Source organism: Oncorhynchus tshawytscha, linkage group LG13 (genome assembly GCF_018296145.1).
Source record: "Oncorhynchus tshawytscha isolate Ot180627B linkage group LG13, Otsh_v2.0, whole genome shotgun sequence".
In the NCBI taxonomy this organism is placed as follows: domain Eukaryota; kingdom Metazoa; phylum Chordata; class Actinopteri; order Salmoniformes; family Salmonidae; genus Oncorhynchus; species Oncorhynchus tshawytscha.
Genome location: NC_056441.1, coordinates 41,789,082 through 41,816,420, shown reverse-complemented (window position 1 = coordinate 41,816,420; position 27,339 = coordinate 41,789,082). Strand labels below are relative to the sequence as shown.

General features: G+C 43.7%; 2 protein-coding genes across 3 annotated transcripts in view; one reads left to right on the top strand and one right to left on the bottom strand.

The window, feature by feature from the left end:
- Nucleotides 1–24,012, top strand: part of LOC112264982 (dolichyl-diphosphooligosaccharide--protein glycosyltransferase subunit STT3B) — an 80,475-nt gene extending 56,463 nt beyond the window's left edge. The window contains exons 4-17 of one of the 2 annotated variants that reach the window (XM_024441932.2): nt 354–419; nt 4,766–4,865; nt 6,494–6,592; nt 12,146–12,292; nt 13,927–13,975; nt 14,276–14,430; nt 14,834–15,045; nt 17,830–18,017; nt 20,120–20,291; nt 20,629–20,802; nt 21,211–21,324; nt 21,915–22,121; nt 22,229–22,254; nt 22,382–24,012. In XM_024441932.2, coding sequence (XP_024297700.1) covers nt 354–419; nt 4,766–4,865; nt 6,494–6,592; nt 12,146–12,292; nt 13,927–13,975; nt 14,276–14,430; nt 14,834–15,045; nt 17,830–18,017; nt 20,120–20,291; nt 20,629–20,802; nt 21,211–21,324; nt 21,915–22,121; nt 22,229–22,254; nt 22,382–22,427 — 1,755 coding nt within the window. In that variant the 3' untranslated portion in view covers nt 22,428–24,012. The remainder of the gene's footprint in view (nt 1–353; nt 420–4,765; nt 4,866–6,493; nt 6,593–12,145; nt 12,293–13,926; nt 13,976–14,275; nt 14,431–14,833; nt 15,046–17,829; nt 18,018–20,119; nt 20,292–20,628; nt 20,803–21,210; nt 21,325–21,914; nt 22,122–22,228; nt 22,255–22,381) is intronic. The other variant, XM_024441931.2, reaches the window with a different exon arrangement.
- Nucleotides 24,013–24,362: 350 nt separating this feature from the next.
- Nucleotides 24,363–27,339, bottom strand: part of LOC112264983 (oxysterol-binding protein-related protein 10-like) — a 131,078-nt gene continuing 128,101 nt past the window's right edge. Inside the window, exon 13 of the mRNA XM_042295740.1 lies at nt 24,363–25,855. Coding sequence (XP_042151674.1) covers nt 25,811–25,855 — 45 coding nt within the window. The 3' untranslated portion in view covers nt 24,363–25,810. The remainder of the gene's footprint in view (nt 25,856–27,339) is intronic.

The window sequence follows — 27,339 nt, the reverse complement described above, 5'->3', positions numbered from 1 at the left end:
GCCAAGTGTCGGTTGGAGTGGTGTAAAGCTCGCCGCAATTGGACTCTGGAGCAGTGGAAATGCGTTCTCTGGAGTGATGAATCACGCTCAACCATCTGACAGGCCGACAGACTAATCTGGGTTTGGCGGATGCCAGGAGAACGCCGCCTGCCCCTGTTTTGGTTTCACTGATATTATATGGTGTTTCACTCGCACCTTTTTCCACTTTTCCATCAAGTGAATGTCGGCTGTTAAAGCATACTGTGGGAGTTAGAAAGTGCTATTAACTTTGTTGTCCTGGATGATATGTTTGACAGAATGACTGAAAACGTTTACCAGTCCTTAACCCTTTGTGCCTGTTCTCCCCCTCACAGGTGAAGTCAATAAAGACTGGTTCGGTGTTCTGGTCCATTGGCTGCTGCCTCTCCTACTTCTACATGGTGAGTGTCAAAGAGCCTTAGTTATTGGCCGGAAACACACAGAAAACATTGTCATTGATTTCCACCGACATAGCATTCCATCTCTGGGAATTGGAAGTCATGATTACATTAAGATAGCCCCAAGGATAGTTGAGAGCGATCGCAGATGTCAAAATGTGGCGTTAAAAAGGAGTTCTGTACCGGACGCATTAAACGTTATTTATGAATCCCCCGACCTGTCAGGGGGTCGATGGAGCGAGAAGATAAAAGATGAACAGAGCTGACTGCCTCCCAGAGCGCTCTTTGTGTACAATTGGTGATTTTGAGCATCTGCAATCTCCTGCTTCCAGCTTCTTCAGTTAAATCTCCCCTCAGCCCGGGAAGAGACAGAAGTCAAATGAAACGCATTGGAGAGATCCAGCTCCCTTCGATTCCCAGGATCCAAGCTCCTGCAGGAAGAGAGAAGGCGAAAGCCTCTGACCACATTTGAAGAGCAGGGAGATTTTCCACAGAGAAACCACTGCAATTGTATAAGCCCCTCATTCTGTATGTCTCACTCATACGCCTCCAGAGATCTGGAGTGTGATAATATTTTGACTTCCCCCGCCCGCTCTATGATTCTGACTAGAGGGAGTACAGCTACGATCGGAATTGCCTTTTTCGTAGCAGGTTAGCGGAGCATACGCAGAAGTTTTCTATAATTAGGTTCGGAGAAGCGTTAGGGTTACGGTTAGCTAAAATGCTCTCCTGACTTGCTACAAAAAGTCCCTTTCGGTCACAGCTGTACTCCCTCTAGTCACAACCCCGCTCTACCCATCCTCCCACCAACATCCTTCTGTGGTCTGATGCCTGACTGATGCCTCTCCTGTTGCAGGGTTTGTTTGCAACACGGCAAGCCTGTATCTCCCTTGTGGCTTGCCGGTGCAGCCCGCCATGCTGCAATATCTACCCCTCTACCTCTTCTTCCCATCCCGCTGTTTATTAAGGATACTCACCAATGAGGCTTAATCGAAGATGACACATCTGCGATGGCCAGCAAGAGATTCCGTGCTCAGCTCTGTCCTAATCAGCCCGGGGGAGGGAGAGAAGAAGCTCAGTTGAGATGTCATGATGGACAAGAACTGCAAAAAGCACTACTGTGAGATGCGTGACATTCGATCTCTCCTGGGAGAGATCTTGTGTTCCCTAAGTTCCTGTGACGGCTCACTCCTACCTTGACAGCAGCCCCCTTCTCCCGCCCTCAAGTTCTTTTCCCTCATAAAGTATTTATGAGGTTCTCAGCAGCACATGTCAGCTCTTCAGGTGATTGTTTGTAAGATGTCCTGCGTTCTGGAGGTTATTATTAGAAGTCAAGCAATGATCACAACTCTTGAGGCCCTTTTTACAGTGGAAAAATCGATCCAGAGCTTTGCAGCATTGCGGCCTACCTCCCCAGGCCCCACCTGACTTTCATCAAAACAACTTTCTCCCACAGCCCCAGTTTATCTACTCCACTAATGCTGTCTCATACCCCCGTTGGTGACCAACAGCATCTCCGGTTATTCTGTTTCCAGCATCCTACCACCCGCAGAGGTGTCTGAGCCTCTTCAGCCCCCTTCTGAGCCAATCTAGCCCCATAGCAAGACCCCTACCCTCCCGTTTACCACTACAATACCCTCCGTCTCCCTATGCTTCTTCATAGTGGCCCCTGGGTGGCCAGATAAGCAGTGGAGTGTGGGTAAAGATCAAGTCTAGGCTCTAACGGTGTCTGGTTCTTTGCTGACCCCATTATGACTGCAATAAGACCTGTCCATTAGGGTCACTGGGCCAAATGCTAGCTTGAGGTGCACACACTAATAGGCTAGCATTGGGCCCATAGGAAGCCCTAACATAGTGTAACAGCCCTTCCTCCTGCGTGTATTGTAACCTACAGAAACAGTTCTTCCTCATTCAAATCAAATTGTAATACAACCCGTGTAGACCTTAAAGTGAAATGCTTACTTATACAAGCCCTTAACCAACAATGCTGTTTTAAGGAAAATACGTGGTAAGCGAAAAATAGGTAAGAAAAAAATAGAACGAACAAAGAGCAGCAGTAAAATAATAGCGACGCTATATACAGGAGGTACCGGTACAGAGTCCATATGCAGGGGCACCGGGTAGTCGAGGTAATATGTACATTAGGTAGAGTTGAAGTTACTATGCATAGATAATAAACAGAGAATAGCAGAGTAAATGAGGGGGAAGGGGGCAATGCAAATAGTCTGGGTGGCCATTTTATTAGATGTTGAGCAGTCTTATGGCTTGGGGGTAGAAGCTGTTGGGAAGCTTTTTGGACCTAGACTTGGCGCTCCGGTACCACTTGCTGTGCGTTAGCAGGGAGAACAGTCTGTGACTAGGGTGGCTGGAGTCTTTGACAATTTTTAGGGCCTTCCTCTGGTACCACATGGTAATCATCTGGGGCGGTATGCAAATTGGAGTGGTTTCTGGGATAATGGTGGCAATGTGGGCCATGACCGACCTTTCAAATCACTTCGTGGCTACAGACGTGAGTGCTATGGGTCGGTAGTCATCTAAGCAGGTTACCTTAGTGTTCTTGGGCACAGGGACTATGGTGGTTTGCTTGAAACGTGTTGGTATTACAGACTCTGACAGGGAGAGGTTGAAAATGTCAGTGGAGACACTTGCCAGTTGGTCAACGCATGCTCGGAGTATGCGGCATTGCCTGGTAATCTGTCTGGCTCTGCGGCCTTGTGAATGTTGACCTGTTTAAAGGTCTTACATCGGCTACGGAGAGCGTGATCACACAGTCGTTCAGAACAGCTGATGTTCCCATGCATGCATCAGTGTTGCATGCCTCGAAGCGAGCATAGAAGTTATTTAGCTCGTCTGGGAGGCTCGTGTCACTTGGCAGCTCTCGTCTGTGCTTCCCTTTGTAGTCTGTCATAGTTTGCAAGCCCTGCCACATCCGAGCGTCAGAGCTGGTGTAGTACGACTCAATCTTAGTCCTGTTATTGTCGCTTTGCCTGTTTGATGGTTCTTCGGAGGGCATAGTGGGATTTCTTATTTCATTGTATTGTAAAGGAAGCTACTCCAAGGACAAGTGCTCTTCTCAAAGAACTACTGTCACACCATTGCATGAAAGCCTTACAGGGATGTCACTTGGATGTTTCAAAACCCCCAAGTGATGTTATGAGGATGATCAGGGAATCTACTAACTACATTATCTCCAGCTTATAACGTTCCTGATAGTTATTATTGCCGGAAGGATATTTGCTTGACTATATCCTAGCGGCCTAACCAGGAAAAACATTGTTTCGATCAAGGTTTTTCTGAAGGGAAGTGTGATCAGTTTTTAATGAAAACATGGGTTTTGTTTGTTTCTTAATTTAGGACTGAGCTATATTGATAAGCGCATTGTTTACTCTTACAGGCATATTGATTGTGTGCGCACCATCTCTTTCAGCTACCTCACTGTCTCTTAGCAGACTTTGTTTTGGTGGTAATCAAGGTATTTTGTGCTAGGTGGTTGAGTTTTGGACTGTACTCTCCTCAAAGAATCTCAGCCTCCAGAAGATTGCTGCCTGTTTATTTGACCCTCAAAACCATGGGGGGGGGGTGTAATGCAGAAAAGGTTTCTACACATGCGTCTTTCTCTCAGACACACACAACGGCGAGGTCATTAGCAGTAGATTTGCGAGATGTTTGGTCAAATTACGCTCAAATTACGTTCCGGAGGTTGCGGGATGTGACCCTCTTCAACAACACCCCCCCCCAGCACTTCCTCTGGGTTGGTGTTGTTTTCAATTAGCAACCTCATCTCTCACAGAACTGCTGTGTCCAAAAAAAAGAGTTGTCTCTGTTTTCATACGGTTCAGCTGCACCTAATTAGCTCATACCATCTAAAGCTAAAGATACAAATGGCTGTGAAAAGGTAATTACATTTAACCACTCCAGAAGGAACTTGAGGCGATTTATCTCCTTCTAGGGTGACTCTTGTTTTTTGTAATTAGGGGTAATTGCAAAACTTATTTTAACCATAGATGAGTGACTTGTGAATGCAGTGTGTGATTGTGTCAGTTTGAGCATTTATCCCAAAAGGCGGTCCTAAACAGAGGATGAAACATTTTACTACTATCCCTCGCCGTCTGTGCTCTGTACCCCCTACACAGTGTGATTTTCAATGGAGCCGTTTGAAGTACTGCAGCTGACGTTTTTGTAGAGTGTTCTATAAGCCCCTCTGTTTCACACCGTCTCTCTGACATTGTTGCTGCATAATTTCATGGCGCTTTTAAAGTTGAAGCATTTTACTTCAGTCATAGCGTTAAATAGGATTTGAATTGGTTTTATATGGTGCCACTGCAAATGTCCATGTATTACTGTTGCAGGTGTCAGCATGGGGAGGATATGTCTTCATCATCAACCTGATCCCGCTGCATGTGTTTGTGCTCCTGCTCATGCAGCGCTACAGCAAGAGGGTCTATATCGGTGAGTGACCACAACCCCCTCTTCATAGGTTCCACCTCCGTCACTCGGTCGCGTCATGCCATGGTTATGAACGTTCTCAAGCCGCCCTCTTCGTGATTAGGCCAGTCATTCTGGACGGAGGCTAACTACCGTATAGTGCCTGGAAATACGATGACATTGCTAAAGTAGTCAAATATTTAGTAGGAAACAGCTTTGCCAGCATTATCATGTCGTCAAATTTACTTTAGACAGATGGCAATGTTGTCAATCGCTAGCGAAGTTCGTCAAAAATACCTGGCAATGCTAACGTTAGCTAGCTAAAATCCGGTGTCCTTCCCCTAGCTAATGTTATACTGCATCTAAAGTCAATCTAGCGACATCAAAATTATGACAAAAGGTTTTCCTACAAAGTATTTGCCTCCTTTTGAATGGTATTGTATTTCCAAGCCACTATACACTTTTGATGAAATCTTCATCAGCGCTCATTGACGATGCATTGAGTAGAATGTTCAGTTGGGCATCAGTAAAAAAATAAAGTTCAAAACAATATTGTGACAAAACATGCAACCCCTGAATGTGACTGCAAGCCTTATCTATCTGCTAAAGAGAGGTGACCGCACGCACCTGTTTTCCTCTAACCACTAACACCGGTTTGCTCTTTTGAATGCGACTGCATGGGGGGTTAGTTATTCTGAATTTGACTGCGAGACAGCACATTGCAGAAATGCTGCAGCATCGTAAGCAGTACATATTTAGCTGAGCTGAAGGAACAGCAGGCTAGCTGGGTCAAGATAAATGGTCTTGCATCAGTTACTCTTGATTGTCCGTATTACTCACAGTAAACAGTACCCCATTCTTGGGTGATTTGAAAATAAATGACGACCCTATTTAAAGAGGGCCTCGACCCCCGCTGTACTCAATCTCTCTGGATTTTCCCCAACAAAGGATTCCACCCTTCGACAATAACCATTTGTTAATGCAGACTATCTTTGCATTGTTGTGAGATGTTTATGGCTTCAAACGCAGAGACTGTCAACCTGAAGCACCCTTTTTAATAGAAGAGGGCTTTGCATAGTTATTCAAGCAACCATCTCGTTTTGATCTAGCTTTAACCGTCCTCCTTCATCTACAATAGAGAAAGCTCTTCTAAAAACTAGATGCCTTTTTGGCATCGGAGCTTGCCACAATGGGAGTCCCTCTTGACCAAAAATGCAGTTCTATTTCACACAGTTCATTACTTAGCTCCATCAGTCAACAGGCGACAATGAATCATAGTCGGGAGTGCTCAGGGCTAGTCACAGCCACTTCAAAAAGCTCCAGTGTTCAGGAAAGTATCAAATCTTAATTAGGGCACACTACTTAGAATCAGCTCCCCCCCAGCTACAAAGGTGGGAGTTCTACTGCTGGCACATGTTAGGGCCCCCGCTGCACTTTCCTTTTCCCACGTCTATGTAAATAACTCCAGATAAGACGCTAATTGTATTTACGCCAACTCAGGAGTTGCATTGCGAAAATCAATTCACAAGAAATACCTCTAACTGAAGTGATAGTGGGTATTGAATAGAACAGTATCTGTGTTTGACCTTTTTGTTTGATCCCATCTCTCTCTCGATCCCTTTTCTTTGTCTGTTTCTCTCTTTCTCCCTCAGCTTACAGCACTTTCTACATTGTGGGCCTGGTGCTATCCATGCAGATCCCCTTTGTGGGCTTCCAGCCAATCAGAACCAGCGAGCACACGGCAGCAGCAGGTAAGCCTCGCCACTTGTTTGTTTGTTTGTCTCCTGAGCGCACAAAACGACTCGCCATTAGACGCACACCGCTTTTTCATATAACCAGGTATGTCTCGTTGAGATCTATTTTTCAACCGACACCTTGGACCATGACCAAGCAGTTGTGTTTTCTTGAATGGGCAGCGCCTTTGCTATTTCGTTGATGCAACTTAAGTGTTCCTGTCTCGCCAACGGTCCCAGCTACTCCCAGACAACATTTAGGTGGCATTCCTTTATTCTGGAGGGTAGTAACAGCTAGGGGTGTGATCATTTTAAACGTTAAAATGAAAACCGGCTATAACACGGCATATCATCTAACTAGACAATAGGCTATAAAGGCCTGGGTAAAGTTGTGTAATTTAAAAAAAAAAACTGAGAAAGAGGCAGACAATGTTAATTTGGTGAGTTTGAATGGCAGGAAAGACCAGACATTGCAAGAGAGATTACGGTTCATTCTGCCTGGCCCCTCCCCTCTCTCCCTTGCACTGACTTGCCTGGTTTCTCTCCTCTAATGATGCGAGTGTGTCTTCGGTCTGTTGCGTGTAGAATATCCTAGCCTATTCATTGATAGGCCCTGCTTTACTGAAATTGCGAGACATTGCAAGCCAATATATTGCAAGATACAGCATTCCAATTACGAGATACAGCTTTGGATTACCGATAGATATACCTAGTGCACGGTTCTGACTCGGTCTGCCTGGTGTCCGACCTGCCTAAACTGTACCCCTCCCCTCTCACTATGAAAGATGCACGTTTGTTTTCGTTCTCGGCAGTACAGCAACTAATCTGTCTAGCAGAATCGAATCTTGACCCAGAGAAGCTACGTGCAAGGGGTTTGAGGAATCAATTATTTTGGAGTCGACTCCACTACATCATCGCTAATTTGGAAAATTGGAAGAAAAAGGTCAGAGTCCTGTATGGCAATACTTTGCAAGTTAAATGAGAAGGTGATGAAATGCGAGGTGTAATATGGGTACAGTATTTGTAGTACAGGTGCTTAACCATCTGAAAGGGACTCATTGTGAGACCCAAGCCATTGCTGTCAGCAGCACAGCTGCATTGTGAATTAATGTGGAATTTTTCTTATCGTTTTAACGGAGAGACACTTTTCTTTCCCTCTGTTTTGAACGTTAAATTGTCCATTTGCCAACATCCCTAGTAACAGGACTACATGGCTCTACAGCATCCATTTCAGCTTACTCTTAGTCTAATGTAGCTTCAGTCTGATTTCTGATGTGGTGTTTGTTACGAGGGTGAACAGGGCAGCACAGCATGTCAGCGTCATGGGCTTTGAGGAAGGCACCAAGGCTCTCTCAAAGGATGGGCTTGTTTGGTGTCTGTCGGGCAACAGCTGCTCGTAACATCTGGCGGCGTGTCTACAGCAGCAGAGTGACGGGCGTTGTTAGTGTCACCCGCTCTCTGGGTTCTGGAGGAGTTATGACCTTGGAATGCTCCCGGGGGGGTCGGAACTTGGAAGTGCTCCTCTGTTTTGCTAAGAGGACGGAAGTAAGTGAAACGGGGCTCTGTTCAATCAGTAGTTCCATAAGCGAGGGACACCAGAGAAAAAAAACAGATCCCATTTAGCCTGAACTGTTCCTGTTATTCAAATATTTAAAAAATAATAATAATAATATTTAACCAGGTAGGCCAGTTGAGAACACGTTCTCATTTACAACTGCGACCTGGCCAAGATAAAGCAAAGCAGTGCGACCGAGTTACATATGGGATAAACAAACAACACAATAGAAAAATCTATATATAATGTGTGTGCCAATGTAGTAAGATTAGGGAGGTAAGGCAATAAATAGGCCATAGTGGCGAAATAATAACAATTTAGCATTAACACTGTAGTGATAGATGTGCAGATGATGATGTGCAAGTAGAGATACTGGGGTGCAAAAGTCTAACAATATGTGGATGAGGTAGTTGGGTGGGCTATTTACAGATGGGTTGTGTACAGGTGCAGTGATCAGCTGTCAGTGGAGCTTACCGATGTTTAAAGTTAGTGAGGGAAATGTAAGTCTCCAGCTTCAGAGAATTTTGCAATTCGTTCCAGTCATTGGCAGCAGAGAACTGGAAGGAAAGGCGGCCAAAGGAGGAGTTGGCTTTGGGGATGACCAGTGAAATATACCTGCTGGAGCACATGCTATGGGTGGGTGTTGCTGTGGTGACCAGTGAGCTGAGTTAAGGTGGTGCTTTACCTAGCAAAGACTTATAGATGACCTGGAGCCAGTGGGTTTGGCAACGAATATGAAGAGAGGGCCAGCCAATGAGAGCATGCATGTTGCAGTGGTGGGTAGGTGACAAAACAAATGGCACTGTGATAGACGATATCCAATTTGGTGAGTAGAGTGTTGGAGGCTATTTTGTAAATGACATCGCTGAAGTCCAGGATCTGTAGGATAGTCAGTTTTACGAGGGTATGTTTGGCAGCATGAGTGAAGGATGCTTTGTTGCGAAATAGGAAGCCGATTCTAGGTTTAATTTTGGATTGGAGATGTTTAATGTGAGTCTGGAAGGAGAGTTTACAGTCTAACCAGACACCTAGGTATTTGTCGTTGTCCACATATATTCTAAGTCAGAACCGTCCAGAGTAGTGATGCTGGTTGGGCGGGCGGGTGCGGGCAGCGATCAGTTGAAAAGCATGCATTTCGTTTTTCTAGCATTTTAAGATCAGTTGGAGGCCACGGAAGGAGTGTTGTATGGCATTGAAGCTCGTTTGGAGGTTTGTTAACTTCTTGATGCACCCATCCCGTTAAGCGGGATCATTTTCGTCAACCACCGCTGAATTGCAGAGCGCCATGAAATCACAAGTGCAGTATAGCAAAACACAGCTTAGCTTGTTGTTAATCCACCTGGCATGTCAGATTTCAATGAAGCTTTTCGGCGAAAGCATACCAAGCGTTTATGTAAAGACATCTCTCTCAGTAGGCAAAATATTACAAACAGCTAGCAGCCAAGTAGATTGGTCAGAAAAGCAATAAATTAAATTGCTTACCTTTGATCTTCGGATGTTTGCACTCACGAGACTCCCAGTTACACAATAAATGTTCCTTTTGTTCCATAAAGATTATTTTTTATATCCAAAATAGCTCCATTTTGTTAGCTCGTTATGTTCAGAAATCCAGACTCGAGCGGTCACGACATCGCAGACCAAAATTCCAAATAGTATCCGTAATGTCCGTAGAAACATTTCAATAGGAGAGAGAGAGAGAAAATGGCTGCTCCAAGCTGTTGCGCATACAAAACGCTGCTGGCACCCAGCCATTCAACGACGCGATGTGATCTTTCTCGCTCATTTTTTTCAAATAAAAGCCTGAAACTATGTCTAAAGACTGTTCACACCATGGGGAAGCCATATGAAAAGGAATCTGGTTGATATCCCTTTAAATGGAGCGAAGGCACTTCCTGGTTGGATTTTCCTCCGGTTTTTGCCTGCAATATCAGTTCTGTTATACTCAGACAATATTTTGACAGTTTTGGAAACGTTAGTGTTTTCTATCCTAATCTGACAATTATATGCATATTATAGATTCTGGGCCTGAGAAATAGGCAGTTTAATTTGGGTATGTTTGTCATCCAAACATCAAAATACTGCCCCCTACACTCAAGAGGTTAACTAACCTCTCTGGGATATGGCGTCCCACCTGGCCAAAAGCCAGAGAAAATGCAGAGCGCCAAATTCAAATAAATTACTATAAAAATCAAACTTTCATGAATCACACATGTAAGATACCAAATTAAAGCTACACGTGTTGTGAATCCAGCCAACATGTCAGATTTCAAAAAGGCTTTCCAGCCAAAACAAACAATGCTATTATCTGAGGATAGCACCATAGTGAGCAAAGAGAGAAAACATATTTCAACCCTGCGAGCGCGACACAAGACACAGCAATAAAAAATATAAATCATGCCTCACCTTTGACGAGCTTCTTCTGTTGGCACTCCAATATGTCCCATAAACATCACAAATGGTCCCTTTGTTCGATTAATTCCGTCGATATATATATATATCCAAAATATCCATTTATTTGGCGCGTTTGACCCAGAACTTGCGCAATGTGACTACGAAATATCTCAAAAGTTACCTGTAAATTTTGCCAAAACATTTCAAACTACTTTTGTAATACAACTTTAGGTATTTTTTTAAGTAAATAATCGATACAATTGAAGACCGATGATCTGTGTTCAATACAGGAAGAAAACAAACTGACGCTACCTTTCTGGTCACACGCCTCTAACAGTACACTTGAAGTGACCCTCGTTTTGAACAGGGCTACTTCATTACACAAAGGAAAAACCTCAACCAATTTCTAAAGACTGGTTGACTTCCAGTGGAAGCGGTAGGAACTGCAAGAAGGTCCCTTAGAAATCTGGATTTCCAATGAAAAGAGTGACCTCAAAAATAAAACAAATCTGAATGGTTTGTCCTTGGGGTTTCGCCTGCTACATAAGTTCTGTTTTACTCACAGACATGATTCAAACAGTTTTAGAAACTTCAGAGTGTTTTCTATCAACATCTACTAATAATATGCATATCTTATCTTCTGCGGATGAGTAGCAGGCAGTTGAATTTGGGCATACATTTCATCCGGATGTGAAAATACTACCCCGTCACCAAGAAGTTAAGTGTCCAGAGAAAGGCCAGAAGTATACAGAATGGTGTCATCTGCGTAGAGGTGGATCAGAGAATAACCAGCAGCAAGACCGACATCAGTGATATATACAGAGAAAAGAGTCGGCCCGAGAATTGAACCCTGATGCACCCCCATTGACTGCCAGAGGTCCGGACAACAGGCCCTCTGATTTGACACACTGAACTGAGTCTGCCGATAAGAATGCGGTGATTGACAGAGTCAAAAGCCTTGGCCAGGTCAATGAAGACTGCTGCACAGTACTGTCTTTTATCGATGGCAGTTATGGTATCGTTTAGGACCCTGAGCGTGGCTGAGGAGCACCCATGACCAGCTCGGAAACCAGATTCCGGAGATGGGATTCGAAATGGTCGGTGATCTGTTTTATTAGCTTGGCTTTCGAAGATTTTAGAAAGGCAGGGCAGGATGGATATAGGTCTATAACAGTTTGGGTCTAGGGTGTCTCCCCCTTTGGAGAGGGGGATGACCGCGGCAGCTTTCCAATCTTTGGGGATCTCAGACGACACGAGGGAGGTTGAACAGGCTAGTAATAGGGGTTGCAACAATTTCAGCAGATAATTTTAGAGAGGGTCCAGATTGTCTAGCCCGGCTGATTTGTTGGGGTCCAGATTATGCGGAAATGGGGGTGGGGGGGCTTGGGCTAGTTGCTGCAGGGGTGCAGAGCTGTTAGCCGGGGTAGGGGTAGCCAGGTGGAAGTATGTTGTCATGTATTATTACAGCATCAGTTTTTAGCATATCTATGGTAATCCTACCATAATATGATAGTCCTTCTGATTCAAAATGTTTCTATATAAACCTGCTTGCATGAGAGATTAAGATTACTGTTATAACGTGCATACGCCAACCTTCTGTGATTTGCGTGTGTGTCCTGCCACAGGTGTGTTTGCACTGCTCCAGGCATATGCTTTGCTGCAGTACCTGAAGAACAGGCTCACCAAGCAGGAGTTCCAGACCCTGTTCTTCCTGGGGGTGTCGTTAGCTGCTGGGGTGGTGTTCCTCACCGTCATCTATCTCACCTACACTGGTGAGTCACTATACCTTACCATTACACATACAGCGCCTTGAGAAAGTATCCACACCCCTTGACTTCTTCCACATTTTGTTGTTACAGCCTGCATTAAACATTTCTCAAATTTAGAGTTTTTGTCACAGGCCTACACACAATACCCCATAATGTCAAAGTGGAATTATGTTTTTAGATTATTATTAATTTATTTTTTACACATGAGTAATAAGTATTCAACCCCTTTTGTTATGGCAAGCTGAAATAAGTTCAGGAGTACAAATAGCTTAAGAAGTCGCATAATAAGCATGTACTCACTCTGTGCAATAATAGTGTTTAACATGATTTTTGAGTGGTCCCTCAGTCGAGCAGCTATTTTCAAACAAAGACCTAAGAGGTTTTCCAATGTCTCACAAAGAAGAGCATCTATTGGTAGATAAAAATAGATTTAAAAGAAGCAGACATTGAATTTCCCTTTGAGCAAGGAAGTTATTAATGACACTTTAGGTGGTGTATCAATACACCCAGCCACTACAAAGATACAGGCGTCGTTCCTAACTCCGTTGCAAGAGAGGAAGCAAATTGCTCAGGGATTTCACCATGAGGCCACTGGTGACTTTAAAACAGTTAGTTTAATGGCTGTGATAGGAGAAACTGAGGATGCATCAACAACGTTGTAGTTATTTCTCCACAATACGAAGCTAATTGACAAAGTGAAAAGAGGGAAGCATGGCCAGAATACATGCATTCTGTTTGCAGCAAGGCAATGAAGTAATACGGAAAGAAATGTGGCAAAGCAATTCACTTTTTGTTCTGAATACAAATGTTATGTTTGGGGCAAATTACAACACATTACTGAGAACCACTCTTCATATTTTCAAACATGTAGTGGCGACTGCATCATGTTATGAGTATGCTTGTAATCGTTAAGGACCGGGGCGTTCTTAAGGAAAATAAATCAATGGAATGGAGCTAAGCACAGGCGAAAACCAGGTTTAGTCTGCTTTCCACTTCACTGGGAGATGAATTCACCTTTCAGCAGGACAATAACCTAAAACAAGGCCAAATCTACACTGGAGGTGCTTACCAAAAAGACTAAAGAAGAATGTTAGTTATGCATATTCTTAACCGCCACTGCTCAACATTCCTCTCGAGTCCCGACCCACATATGCCCTACTACTGAATAGACACCTGACCCACTAAAGCAGGGCAATTTAGTTGTTGGGCTAAAATGGGTCAGTGTTTTTTGTGTCTACCTTGTAGTTAACTGCACTCATCTCGTGTCTCAGGTTGGAATCAGTCCCTGGTTAGAATGGGCGACAGTGAAAACCTGAAGCATTTTGGCTCTTGGGGCCCAGAATTGAAAAGCCCTGAACCAAAGGGTCCCTATTTACTTTCATTTTTATTATTGAACCTTTATTATTGAACCTTTATTTAATGTCTGCCTACTCCGTCCAAACCCTGACGACGCTGGGCCAATTGTGCCACGCCTTATGGGACTCCCAATCACGGCCCGGTGTGAAACAGCCTGGATTATATCTGTACACTACCCATACACATCAGTGTCAAGCATATGCCAAAAAGTCCTCATAATAACCACTAATGAAAGCATGTTCAAGTTTCCACTCCTGTCTATTCATTGTTTGTTAATTTAGGCTACATCGCACCGTGGAGTGGACGGTTCTACTCACTGTGGGACACCGGGTAAGCATTGCTAACCTTCATTCACTTTCCTATCGATGAAACACTTGTTTAATTGAATGTGTCTGCGAAAGGGCTTACGCCATCCGTAGTTTCAAAGGAAATGCGAGAATAGTATTTTCTTCTCAAATAGAATAGTATTTTTTCTTCACGCTTCGACTACATTCTGTATATAAACTGCAGCATGTCTGATTAACTGGCGCATGTCTGCATTAAGCAGCGCTTTAAATCTCTTCCCTGAAGTACCAGATGTTTCTCTTCTATCCGCATCACTCTTTTCCTGCCCCCTCTCACCCTCTCCAGCTACGCTAAGATCCATATCCCCATCATCGCGTCGGTGTCGGAGCACCAGCCCACCACCTGGGTGTCGTTCTTCTTCGACCTCCACATCCTGGTCTGCACCTTTCCGGCAGGACTCTGGTTCTGCATCAAGAATGTCAACGACGAGCGCGTCTTTGGTAAGCCGGGGCTCATTAACACACACTGACACTCAACATACACATCATTTGAATAAATGTGAATATTTCGAGGGGAATCTGGTCATTTGAGAAGAATATGCATTATAGCAAGGGCATCACGTTTTTGATATACTGTACAAACCTGTTCTTAGATGGTGTATTGGAGGAAATGCTGACCAGTGTCACACAGCTCCAGTGCAGGAGCTGGTTTCTGTTTTTCCCTTCTCCTTAATTGATCAATTAATGCCATTGATAGCCCCGAAACTGCACATCTGTTCACCCAGCTCTAAATCAGTTTGTCTCAGATGAAAAAAACGTCCTTGAGGATCTGAGTTGTACACCATGCACTTTTGACATAAATGATCCTGCCTTTAACCTTTCCTGCCTCTCTGCTGCCCCCCAGTGGCTCTCTATGCCATCAGTGCGGTCTACTTTGCTGGGGTGATGGTGCGCCTGATGCTGACATTGACGCCGGTGGTTTGCATGCTGTCGGCCATAGCCTTTTCCAGCGTGTTCGAGCACTACCTGGGGGATGACATGAAGAGGGAGAACCCTCCCATAGAGGACAGCAGCGACGAGGATGACAAAAGGAGCTCAGGGAACCTCTATGACAAGGTCGGTAGGAGTCGTGGTCCAGGGCTCATAAAGCAGCTCAGAGTAGGAGTGCAGATCAAGGATCAGGTTCTCACTGTCTATCTTATGACTAGTAGGGGTATAATTTAACAAAGCTAACGCAATGGTGAACCTAAGTGCTGGCGGTACCGCTATATGTTCAGAGGTGTCAGAAATCATTTGGCTATTTTCACAACCAAGAGTGATGGTCGCTGGCAGTGGCACGAAAGGGCTGGGTTTTATGATTAAATAAGTTGTAGGTGTGTCGACGCTTGACCCCTCACTGGCCAATCAGAACATGCTCCATGGCCTAAATATGTGACCTACCACCTGGATTCGATCTGCTTTGAAGTTGATACACTTGTAACGCCACTTTTGAGGAAATGGCCTGTGCATGTTTTTGAACACCTACTGGAGAGCTCTTTGTCTACACACATTCAGCATCATTCACACCCTCTTAAGCCTTAACCACACCCAATTTGTCACATGCACAGGATACAGAAGATGTAAACGGTTACTTCCATTAGTGAAGTCTTGTTGAGACATGTAGCGAGCTAAACAATGAACCATAATCTAAGCTCTAATGCCACGTTCAAAACCACTCTGAAGTCTCTGACTTCAGTGATGGGGGAAAACGAGCTCCGCCTGGGGACAAATCATTTTGAACGGTCATCCAACTCGGGAACTCAGGCCACTTTCTAGCGCTCCGACTGGGGACAAATCATTTTGAACGGTCATCCAACTCGGGAACTCAGGCCACTTTCTAGCGCTCCGACTGGGGATAAATCATTTTGAACGGTCATCCAACTCGGGAACTCAGGCCACTTTCTAGCGCTCCGACTGGGGATAAATCATTTTGAACGGTCATCCAACTCGGGAACTCAGGCCACTTTCAAGCGCTCCGACTGGGGATAAATCATTTTGAACGGTCATCCAACTCGGGAACTCAGGCCACTTTCTAGCGCTCCGACTGGGGATAAATCATTTTGAACGGTCATCCAACTCGGGAACTCAGGCCACTTTCTAGCGCTCCGACTGGGGATAAATCATTTTGAACGGTCATCCAACTCGGGAACTCGGGCCACTTTCTAGAGCTCCGACTTTCCGACCTGAAGATTAGTGATAACATGATTTAACCTCGTATTTGTTAGTCTCCAGTTGTTTTGAACGTGGCAGTACTACCATGCATGCATCTGCAGGTAGCTAAAGCTAACCAACTAGGTTCAATGTTTGCTAGTGAGCTAACATTAGGCTATAACTAGCAATGCAAATGGATTTCTGAGATACAAATACACCTAACGTTAGCTAGCTAGCTAACAATATGGTTTACCTGGAAATGAAAATGAATATCTGAAAGTATAGCTTCAGGTCGCGCTGAACGTCAGCCAAAAAGTTCCGTTACAGCCCTTAGAAACATGCCAAACTAAGTATGGAATCAATCTTTAGGATGTTTTTAACATAACACTTAATTAATGTTCCAACTGGACAATTCCTTTGTCTGTACAAATGAAGTGGAACGTAGCTACCTTTCACGTGAGCGTGCCAGACCGAGGCTGTGGCACTCTGCCAGACCAACAATATTTATACTGTTGACATCTAGTGGAAGCCTTGGGAAGTGGAAGATAACTAATATCACCCTGTATCTTCAATGGGGCTGCGTTGAAAAACCTCAGATGTCCCACTTCCTGGTTGGATTTTTCCTCAGGTTTTCGCCTGCCATATGTGTTCTGTTATACTCAGACATCATTCAAACAGTTTTAGAAACTTCAGAGTTTTCTATCCAATACTAATAATAATATGCATATATTAGCATCTGGGACAGAGTAGGAGGCAGTTCACTCTGGGCATGCTATTCATCCAAAAGTGAAAATGCTGCCCCCTATCCCAAAAAGGTTAACCAACTAATTGCAGCATTACCGCAAAAATGGAAGGTGGGACAAGTAAGGACTTGTCTGTCGGCCCTGCATTAAAGTCCAAAATTTGTAGAGAAAATTCTTAAAAATAAACAATACCAGTTTAATTTAAGGACCAAAAAATGGACATCTGTGCCATATAGATTGCAAAATAGTTGGAAAGTGATTTTCGATGTACCGATTCGATGGCACATGGCTTATGAGCTGATATACTAAACAACACTGGATTCAAAACAGAATTTTCCAATTTAAATTCCAAAACCAATTGAGATTCTCCAACTGCCCCTCACCTCATAAGCCTACCTTTTTAGTGGGGTTTTGCATTCCCCTTTTACACCTCTTTAGTGTACTCTGCTCTCACAATGTGAACCCTTATCCGGTAGTTCCAGTTGACACCTACAGGTAACTGCCAAAAATAAAGAGGGATGCAAAGTACATTAAAAGCAGTTGCTACCACACAGATGGGGTTCCTGAGTTAACCTAAGCATGATGGGATGTTACTTATGTATAAAAATGCTTGGCAGGCATTTATTTTGGCTACCATGGCTGTGCCCTCATCCACAGGACATTAGTGGTGACTGAAAGGTTTGATGAGCATGAAAACGATGTAACCACCATATGCCATGGCCGTCTGTCACCATCTCAACCCAATTGAACACTTAAACCAGTTTCTGGAGCGGCGCCTGGGACAGTTTTCCACCACCAATAAAACACCAAATAATGGAATTGTTTATGTGAGAATGGTGTCGCATCCCTCCAACAGAGTTCCAGACACTTGTAGAATCTATGCGAAGGAGCATTGAATGAGTTCTGATGAAGTTCTGAATGAGTTGAATGAGTTCTGGGTTTGATGTGTGTTGGTCTCCCTCTGCAGGCAGGAAAGGTGCGTAAGCATGTGTCTGAGCAGGAGAAGGCAGAGGAGGGGCTGGGCCCCAACATCAAGAGTATAGTGACCATGCTGATGTTGATGCTGCTCATGATGTTTGCAGTCCACTGCACATGGGTCACCAGCAACGCCTACTCCAGTCCTAGTGTGGTGCTGGCCTCCTACAACAACGATGGGTAAGGACAAATAATAATATTTAGCAGACACTGTTATCCAAAGCATCTTGTAGTCCGTCGTGCGTGCATAAATTTTTACATATGGATGGCCCCAGCGGGAATTGAACCCATGACCTTTGGCGTCGCAAGCACCATGCTCTACCGATTTGAGCTACACTGTACAGTCGTATGAAAAAGTTTGGGCACCCCTCTGAGGCTGCAATAAATTATCACAGTGGCATGCCATACATTTTCTAATAATAGCTGAGTACTGGGGTATTGTCCAGACAAAGATCTTGTGTGTAGCAATATTAAGTTGTATGAAATTAAATCAGATGTGAAAAATAGGCTATGCAAAAATGTGGGCACCCTTGTCATTCTGTTGATTTGAATACCTGTAACTACTTAGCACTGATTAATTGGAACACACAATTGGTTTGGTGAGCTCATTAAGCCTTGAACTTCATAGACAAGTGCATACAATCATGAGAAAAGCGATTTAAGGTGGCCAATTGCAAGTTGTTGTTCTCTTTGACTCTCCTCTCAAGAGTGGCAACATGGGGGCCTCAAAACACCTGAAAACAAAGATTGTTCAACATTATGGTTTAGAGGAAGGCTACAAAAAGCTATCGCAGAGATTTAAGCTGTCAGTGTCCACTGTGAGGACCATAGTGAGGAAATGGAAGACCACAGGCACAGTTCTTGTTAAGGCCAGAAGTGGCAGGCCAAGTAAAATATCGGAGAGGCGAAGGATGGTAAGAATGGTCAAAAAAAGCCCACAGACCACCTCCAAAGACCTACAACATCATCTTGCTGCAGATGGTGTCACTGTGCATCGTTCAACAATTCAGCGCGCTTTGCACACGGAGAAGCTGTATGGGAGAGTGATGCGGAAGAAGCCTTTTCTGCACACACGCCACAAACAGTCGCTTGAGTATGCAAATGCACATCTGGACAAGCCAGCTTCATTTTGGAATAAGGTGCTGTGGAAACAAAGATTGAGTTATTTGGTCATAATAAGGGATGTTATGCATGGTGGCAAAAGAACACAGCGTTCCAAGAAAAACACTTGCTATAAAAACACTTGCAATTTGGTGGGGGTTCCATCATGCTGTGTGGCCAGTGCCGGTACTGGGAATCTTGTTAAAGTTGAGGGTCGCATAGATTCTACTCAATATCAGCAGATTCTTGGGAATAATGTTGAAGAATCGGTCACAAAGTTGAAGTTACGCCGGGGCTGGATATGTCAACAAGACAACGACCCAAAACACTGCCCAAATTTATGCACCTGTCTAATTTTGTTTTGATGCATATTGCACATTTTCTGTTAATCCAATAAACCTCATTTCACTACTGAAATATTACTGTGTCCATCAGTTATTTGATAGATTGCTGATCCAAACACCCAATTATTTATAGATGGTAATCATGGAAATTGTCAGGGGTGCCCAAACCTTTTCATACGACTGTATCTATCGTCATATACACTACATGATCAAAAGTATGTGAAACACTTGGCAGGGCAGAAATTTGACGAACTGACTTGTTTGGAAAGGTGGCATCCTATGACGATGCCACGTTGAAAGACACTGAGCTCATCAGTAAGGCAGTTATACTGCCAATGTATGTCGTATGTGCTCGATTTATACGCCTATCAGCAATGGCTGTGGCTGAAATAGCCAAATCCACACTTTTAAATATAGTGTGTGTTCACACGCGCACATACATTTACACACACTCTCATAAAAGGGCTTGTTCATATTTCATCAGAAAATTGTGATGTTGATGAGCTCAGTGTTAACCTGGTTATTGTAGTATTATTGTATCTCGTGTCCAATGAGTCTTAATATTGCTATTCAATAGTTTTCCATGTACTGTTCTTTCAATGCGAGGATGACGTGCGCTGCTTATTTTCCAGTTCAACATTTAGAACTATGGTAAACTAGAAAGTCAAACTATTCGACTCTAACTCCTCGCACATATATTTGTGTGGTTACAATATTGGTTAGTCATTGCCGTGACTCGACATCCCTGTCTCACAGGATCCCATAATAATAAGTTACCAAACATGTGGTTGCCTGGCTGTCATTCCCGTAACTCCTCAACTCCGTCACTCCCCATAGGACAAGGAACATCCTGGATGACTTCAGGGAGGCCTACTATTGGCTGAGGCAGAACACAGACGAGCACGCGAGGGTTATGTCTTGGTGGGATTATGGCTACCAGATAGCAGGCATGGCTAATCGAACCACCCTAGTGGACAACAACACATGGAATAACAGTCATATAGCACTGGTAAGTGTCACACCATCAAAAGGGGGAATTGGGGATTTCAACTCAACTCAGACCTCATGCTCCAAAGTGAAGTAGACAGTTTCTTGACTTTAACTTGCATCAATGAATTCAATACATTCACTTGTAGAAGCTGCAATAATGTGTGTGGGATTCTTCTTGCTCTTATGACTTGATTGATTTTCACAGGGCCAGCACAACTTTGAGAAGCGAGTATTGCCTATTTTTGGAGTCTTATACCTCCCTCTCCTTTTCCCACCACGTCTCATCTTTATCTGCCTCTTCTTTCCTCTGCTATTTCACTCTCCTCTGCTCAAACTCCCTCGTCTTCCCTATGTAGGTGGGGAAAGCCATGTCGTCCAATGAGAGTGCAGCGTACGAGATCATGAGGAGTCTGGACGTGGACTACGTGCTGATCATCTTCGGGGGCGTGATTGGTTACTCAGGCGACGACATCAACAAGTTCCTGTGGATGGTCAGGATAGCGGAGGGAGAGCATCCCAAGGACATTCGGGTGAGTGCCTGGTTTCTTGAGACCTAGTTGGGTTCATCGACGCCTCCCAATTCAGAAGGGCCTTCATTCATTCTTCTATTTAATACTTGTTGTTCTGCTGATGAACCTGGGTCAACACAGCCATCCAGTAATCTATCAGTCGAGGCAAACCCAAGGACATTGCTGTTCCTAGCTATGTTTATTTTCTTCACTGACATATCCAGTGCAGATGTGTAAAAAGAAAATGCGCATGTTATTTTGAATATCAAAGACATGAACCGAACAATTGGTGGCTGTAAGACTACATAATATCGTAGGTGGCGAGTTGGCAGAGTTATTTCAGTTTCTGCTATTTGATGTGTCCTTGGAGAAATTTGGTCCAAACCCTCGTCTCTCTTTCTTCCCTCCTCATGCCCATGTGCCCTTCAGGAGAGTGACTACTTCACCCCTCAGGGAGAGTTCCGCGTGGACAAGGCCGGCTCGCCCGTCCTGCTCAACTGCCTCATGTACAAGATGTCCTACTACCGCTTCGGCGAGATGCAGGTGAGCGGTGGTGAAGTACTTGAAGCAACAGCAGACTACAGTAAGCACTGAGTGACGGGCAACAGAGCGGCTTATGGATGTGCTGACAAGCCTGGGGGAAGGATGAAGGTAGGAGGGGAAGCGCTCAGAAATGCTCTGGCAGGTACAGGCGAGATATGAGCGAAGAGCTGCCAGGTACTTATAGCGAGCTGCGTGTTGCCTGGCCAGCTGCTCAGTGAAGGATCAGTGGGCTGTTTCAGTAGTGTCCACAGACATGCAGCCAGGCAAAGCTGTCTCCTAGCTGTCTTAACTCATAAAGGAGATGGACAGACAGGTTAAGAGAATGATAAAGGCAAGGGAGCAGAGATTGGTTTTGTGGAAGGGACGAGGACAAAAGCGATCAGGAGGTGGGAGAGACGGGTAACGTGTAGAGGGAGGGATAGGTGAAGTGATGTACAGATTTAAAAGAGCAGGGGAAGAGCCTAAAACTGAATTAAGATGAAAAACGCTTGTGTGAACTGTCAACCACCATACTCACTTTAGCTCAGCTCATTCACTAGCCGCCCTCGCCAACAACTTCAACCCCACCTACTGCTGTCCTTATCTCTCAGCTGGACTTCCGGACACCGCCTGGGTTCGACCGCACCCGCAACGCCGAGATCGGCAACAAAGACATCAAGTTCAAGCACCTTGAGGAGGCGTTCACCTCGGAGCACTGGCTGGTGCGCATCTACAAGGTGAAGAAGCTGGAAAACAGGGAGCCGCTGGAGCACAAGCTCCGCAGCATCGTGCCCAGGCAGAAGTACACCTCCAAAAAGGTACAAGGCTTCCATGTCTCTCAGCATTCATTGTGCTAATGAATGTTAGACATTATATGATACTGGTGTAGTGAGTTTAAATATGATTATTTCTTCTCAAATTTTAGCCACCAAAAGGAAATGTTCATAAAATGTGAGCCAACTCACTTTTGTTTCCTACAGTAAATGTGTGTGCGCTCACATTCTGATTTGTAGATGTATAAATGATAAAAAAATGCCAATTGAAAAGTGGTTTGTAAACCAAGTTTGTTTCATTATAGACTTCTAAGAGGAAGCGAGGACACATCAGGAATAAGCTGGTCCTGAAGAAAGGCAAGAAACTAAACAAGAAATAATGAAGACTGACGACATAAAAAACATACAAAAAAATGCAACTAGCAAAGAACTCTACCAATGAAGAAGAACAACGGCCATTGTCTGGAATGTTAGCCCTTAGCCTCGAGGGCTAGTCCTCTGAGCGCAGCATCCTGTGTGTTGGGGAGGGTGAAGTGTCATATCTGGCTAGCCCCAGAACTTTTGTCCGTTTTAGCCAGAGGACTTTGTCTTGCTCGTTCTTTCTTTTTTGTACTTGAATGTGTGGCAAGGCACAGAGCTGCTGAAACCGGGGTGAGCGTAAATGTTGTGGTACATTAAACTTATTTCTAGAGGGGGACAAAATAAAGAGAAAGGAAACTGAGGCTGGGAGCAATTGCACCAAAGAGCCCTTGATCTTGCTCCTTGGCACATGTCAATGTGTTGCCGTTGAGAGTGAGGAACCATTGGAATTGAGGACATGTTCCTGACGCTTGTACAGACAACGAATGGTATGCGGTAAGGAACAATTCCATTGTCTAGGCACAGCTGATCTGTAACTTTGTTTTAATCATTTTTTGTTTGGCTCTAATTTGTCGTTACTGAGACAATTCTTTCGAAAATAAAAGGCCTAATATGTAAATATATTATGTAAAGAAAATGTCAAGGTTATAATATATTGGATTATTGTGGTGATTTAAATACGCAGATTTCTCTTTACTTTGTCGTGATGTTTTTAATGGCAGCAGATGGAACAGTGAATGCAATAATTGTCATTAGGAGGGACTTGAGATTTTGTTTGAAAAGAATGTGAATTTAACTTTCCCCCCTGAAATTGCTTAGATTGTATATTTTGCTGCTAGGTTTTTTAAAAAAAAGAAGCAATTCTATGTGAAATGTAGTGATTATTAATTAGGCCTCCAACCTGCAGGGGGGCGCGTTCTAGTCCGGTCTGTGAGCCTAGTGCCTCATTGCTGGTCTCTTCATCACCACATGTCCTTCTGTCTACTCAGTCATTTTTGCCGGTCCACAGCCACATGTTAATGCGTAGTTAAGAGCAGAGTACGGTAATGCAGGAAAACTAAAGTGTTGAATCTCAAGATGGCTGCCAGTGAGTGGACAGAGGGGTGCACCACTTGGCATTGTACTGGGCCTGTTGTGAATTATAAATCTGTGTTGAACATGTGTGTGCATGCGGTCTACAGATCATAGGAATACTTTTGTATCGTTTGTTTGATACTTCTTGCTTTTTCCTTTACACACAAGTTATATAAAATTGCTTTGTTCTGTCCCTTCACAAAATGCCATATCGACCTTGCTCAAACACACACTTGAGGAACTCGTTTCTTTTTGTCAATCTTTGGGGACTAAGCCTTAATGTGATATAGAAAGTGCACAGGTTTGTTTTTTGTTGGATGGTGGACTTTCTCCTCTTGGTTCTCCAACTTTCAGCAGTGCAGCGCCTCTTCCTCACCACTACATTGATTTTTATTTCACGACCCCTGGTCCCCCTCAACTTCCAAGTTAGATTTTTTTTACATTGTTGTTCAGTCATGTTTAAATGTAGACTAAATAAAAGGTTCAAGTTTGTAAGAAGTGATGTGTGTACTATCAATTTATCAGTGTAAGGTGTTTGCCTGAAGAAGTGTCTTTGGAATATCTTCTAGGTTTGCAGGTGGTGTTTTTTACTAAGTTGCTTCAGTCAATTCCAGGAACGGACATGTGGGACTGGGGAATACAAGGCTGCTTTTTAGGTGCAAAACAATATAATTACATTCCTAAAAAAAAAACATTCCATGATACCTTTTTATGTGGAAATATCTTTATCCTATAAAAGTTAGACTTTGGTATATAAACTGAGGCTTCAGAGAATTACAAAATGTACCACAAGATGGCAGCACTGGCCTTAATTCCAGCTGTTCTACATTTTCCACAACGACAACAGACAGGCACAGTGATTGCCAGGGCACATTTATTAGAACAAAACAATTATGCCCCCATTCCTACCTTCAACCTATGTAATAACAAATGGGTTGTTGCATAGGTTTTTTTTAATCCAAGTGAATGAGGAGTTTGGTTCAAGCTCTTGGGTACATCACAGTGCTCTACAAAACCCAAATACAGTCAGAATATCGCAATTTGACACATATGGTGAATAAAACGCCATCTTTGTGGACAAATCTTTCCAAATAACCCACAATGTGTATCTGCACGTCTTGATTACCGAGTGCTGGAGACTCGGTAATCAAATGCATGCATCTGCATATTGCCAGATGTCAAGGTCACTAATTCAAGAACACACTTGAGTGCTACAAGAAACTGGACAGCTTTGTGACAGCTAATTTTCTTCACTGCAAGATGATCCTGCCATTAGTATAGGTACTACAATGTAACGCAGCAAGCCCCTCAGTCTATAATCATGGATGGTTGACAATATAACATTGATCACTTTTCTAAGAACAAAAAGGTGGCGCAAATGATTTTCCATTAGATGTTTGGCTAAATAAAGGCAATCCGATATAGTATTTGGGAAAACGTAAATATATAATGGCTATGTATAACCCAAAACATCCCCTTTACCACCACCACCACACCTCATATCCTGATTGACATGTGGAGAGACAGTGCCCCTCTGAGAATGGGGTTGTGGCTCACTGAGATATTAGCATGAGTCGTGAGCTGGGTACAGATCCAGCTTAATTATGTGATATCAATGCTAAGGACACGTCCCTGGAAGGAGGAAACACCTCTGGGGAAGATGGGATCCAATGGAGTGTTGACTGTGTAAAGTAAAAGGGTGATGGTATGGGATTACGGCTGTAATAAGAGTGATGGAAATCTGTAGTGCATGGAAGAACGGAGGCAAAGAGTCATTTCAGGAATGGTCAAAGGTCTGGATAGAATAGCAACTGAATATGATAAGAGACTGTTCCTAGTCAACAGCATTTGTCGGGAACTAATGTAACAAAAACATACCTCTAAGCATATTTGCCACCAACACTTGTATGCCGTCTTCCTCCTACCACTGCATTCTGATGCTGCGTGACAAATAAAAGGCGTTTGAACCGAAAAGGATCATGTGTGTGTCAACACAATTGGAAAGAAATACCAGTGGCAAATCATGTCATACCGTGCAATTGCAAAAGGCCCTGGCAAAGTAAGAAATTGAAATTCTCTACCTCGAATACTATAAAAAGCTACATTGGTCTCTCCCACCCTCGTAGTTCAAGTGGAAACCACTTGATTCCCATGAGTGGGACCTTTGTCCATGTCATTAAGAGTCAGTATCTCTGGTCCCAATGGAGAGCGAGTGACAGTTCCATCCTTATCCTGGCCTGGCCCCTTGTTTAGGGGGAATAGAGGCTCTCTTAGTGTCCATTAGAGCAGTCTGGTTCTTGTCAGTTAGATTTCCACAGAGGATTGTGGTAGATCCAATCTTCTCCCTAAAGGCAAGAACAAAGACACAAAACCAGATGAGCATTGGTGGTTAAATTGAGCCGGATTCACCTGGAGCCAGTCTCCTGCACCTTGGGACAAAGCACCCTTAGTGGAGGTACCAACCTTGTCAGCTCAGGGGATTCAATCTTGCAACCTTACAGTTAACTAGTCCAACGCTCTAACCACCTGATTACGTTGCACTCCGAGGTGACTGCCTGTTACACGAATGCAGTAAGCCAAGTTAGTTGCTAGCTAGCATTAAACTTATCTTATAAAAAATCAATCATAATAGTTAACTACACATGATTGATGATATTACTAGTTTATCTAGCGTGTCCTGCGTTGCATATAATCGATGGTGCATATCGTTGCTCCAATGTGTACCTAACCGTAAACATCAATGCCTTTCTTAAAATCAATACACAGAAATATATATTTTTTAAACCTGCATATTTAGCTAAAAGAAATCCAGGTTAGCAGGCAATATTAACCAGGTGAAATTGCGTCACTTCTCTTGCGTTCATTGCACGCAGAGTCAGTGTATATGCAACAGTTTGGGCCTCCTAATTTGCCAGAATTTTACAAAATTATGACATAACATTGAAGGTTGTGCAATGTAACAGGAATATTTAGACTGATGGATGCCACCCGTTAGATAAAATACGGAACGGTTCCGTATTTCACTGAAAGAAAAAACGTCTTGTTTTCGAGATGATAGTTTCCGGATTTGACCATATTAATGACCAAAGGCTCGTATTTCTGCGTGTTATTATATTATAATTAAGTCTATGATTTGATATTTGATAGAGCAATCTGACAGAGCGGTGGTAGGCAGAAGCAGGCACATAAGCATTCATTCAAACAGCACTTTCGTGCGTTTAGGCAGCAGCTCTTCGCAAGGCTTCAAGCATTGCGCTGTTTATGACTTCAAGCCCATCAACTCCCAAGATTAGGCTGATGTAACCGATGTGAAATGGCTAGCTAGTTAGCGGAGTGCGCTAATAGCGTTCCAAACGTCACTCGCTCTGAGACTTGGAGTAGTTATTCCTTTTTCTCTGTAAGGGCCGCGGCTTTTGTGGAGCGATGGGTAACGCTGCTTCGGGGGTGGCTGTTGTCTATGTGTTCCTGGTTCGAGGAGAGGGACGGAAACTATACTGTTACACTGGCATACTAAAGTGCCTACAAGAACATCCAATAGTCAAAGGTTAATGAAATACAAATGGTATAGAGAGAAATAGTCCTATAACTACAACCTAAAACTTCTTACCTGGGAATATTGAAGACTCATGTTCAAAAGGAACCACCAGCTTTCATATGTTCTCATGTTCTGAGCAAGGAACTTAAACTTTCTTACATGGCACATATTGCACTTTTACTTTCTTCTCCAACACTGTTTTTGCATTATTTAAACCAAATTGAACATGTTTCATTATTTATTTGAGGCTAAATGGATTTTATTGATGTATTATATTACGTTAAAATAAGTGTT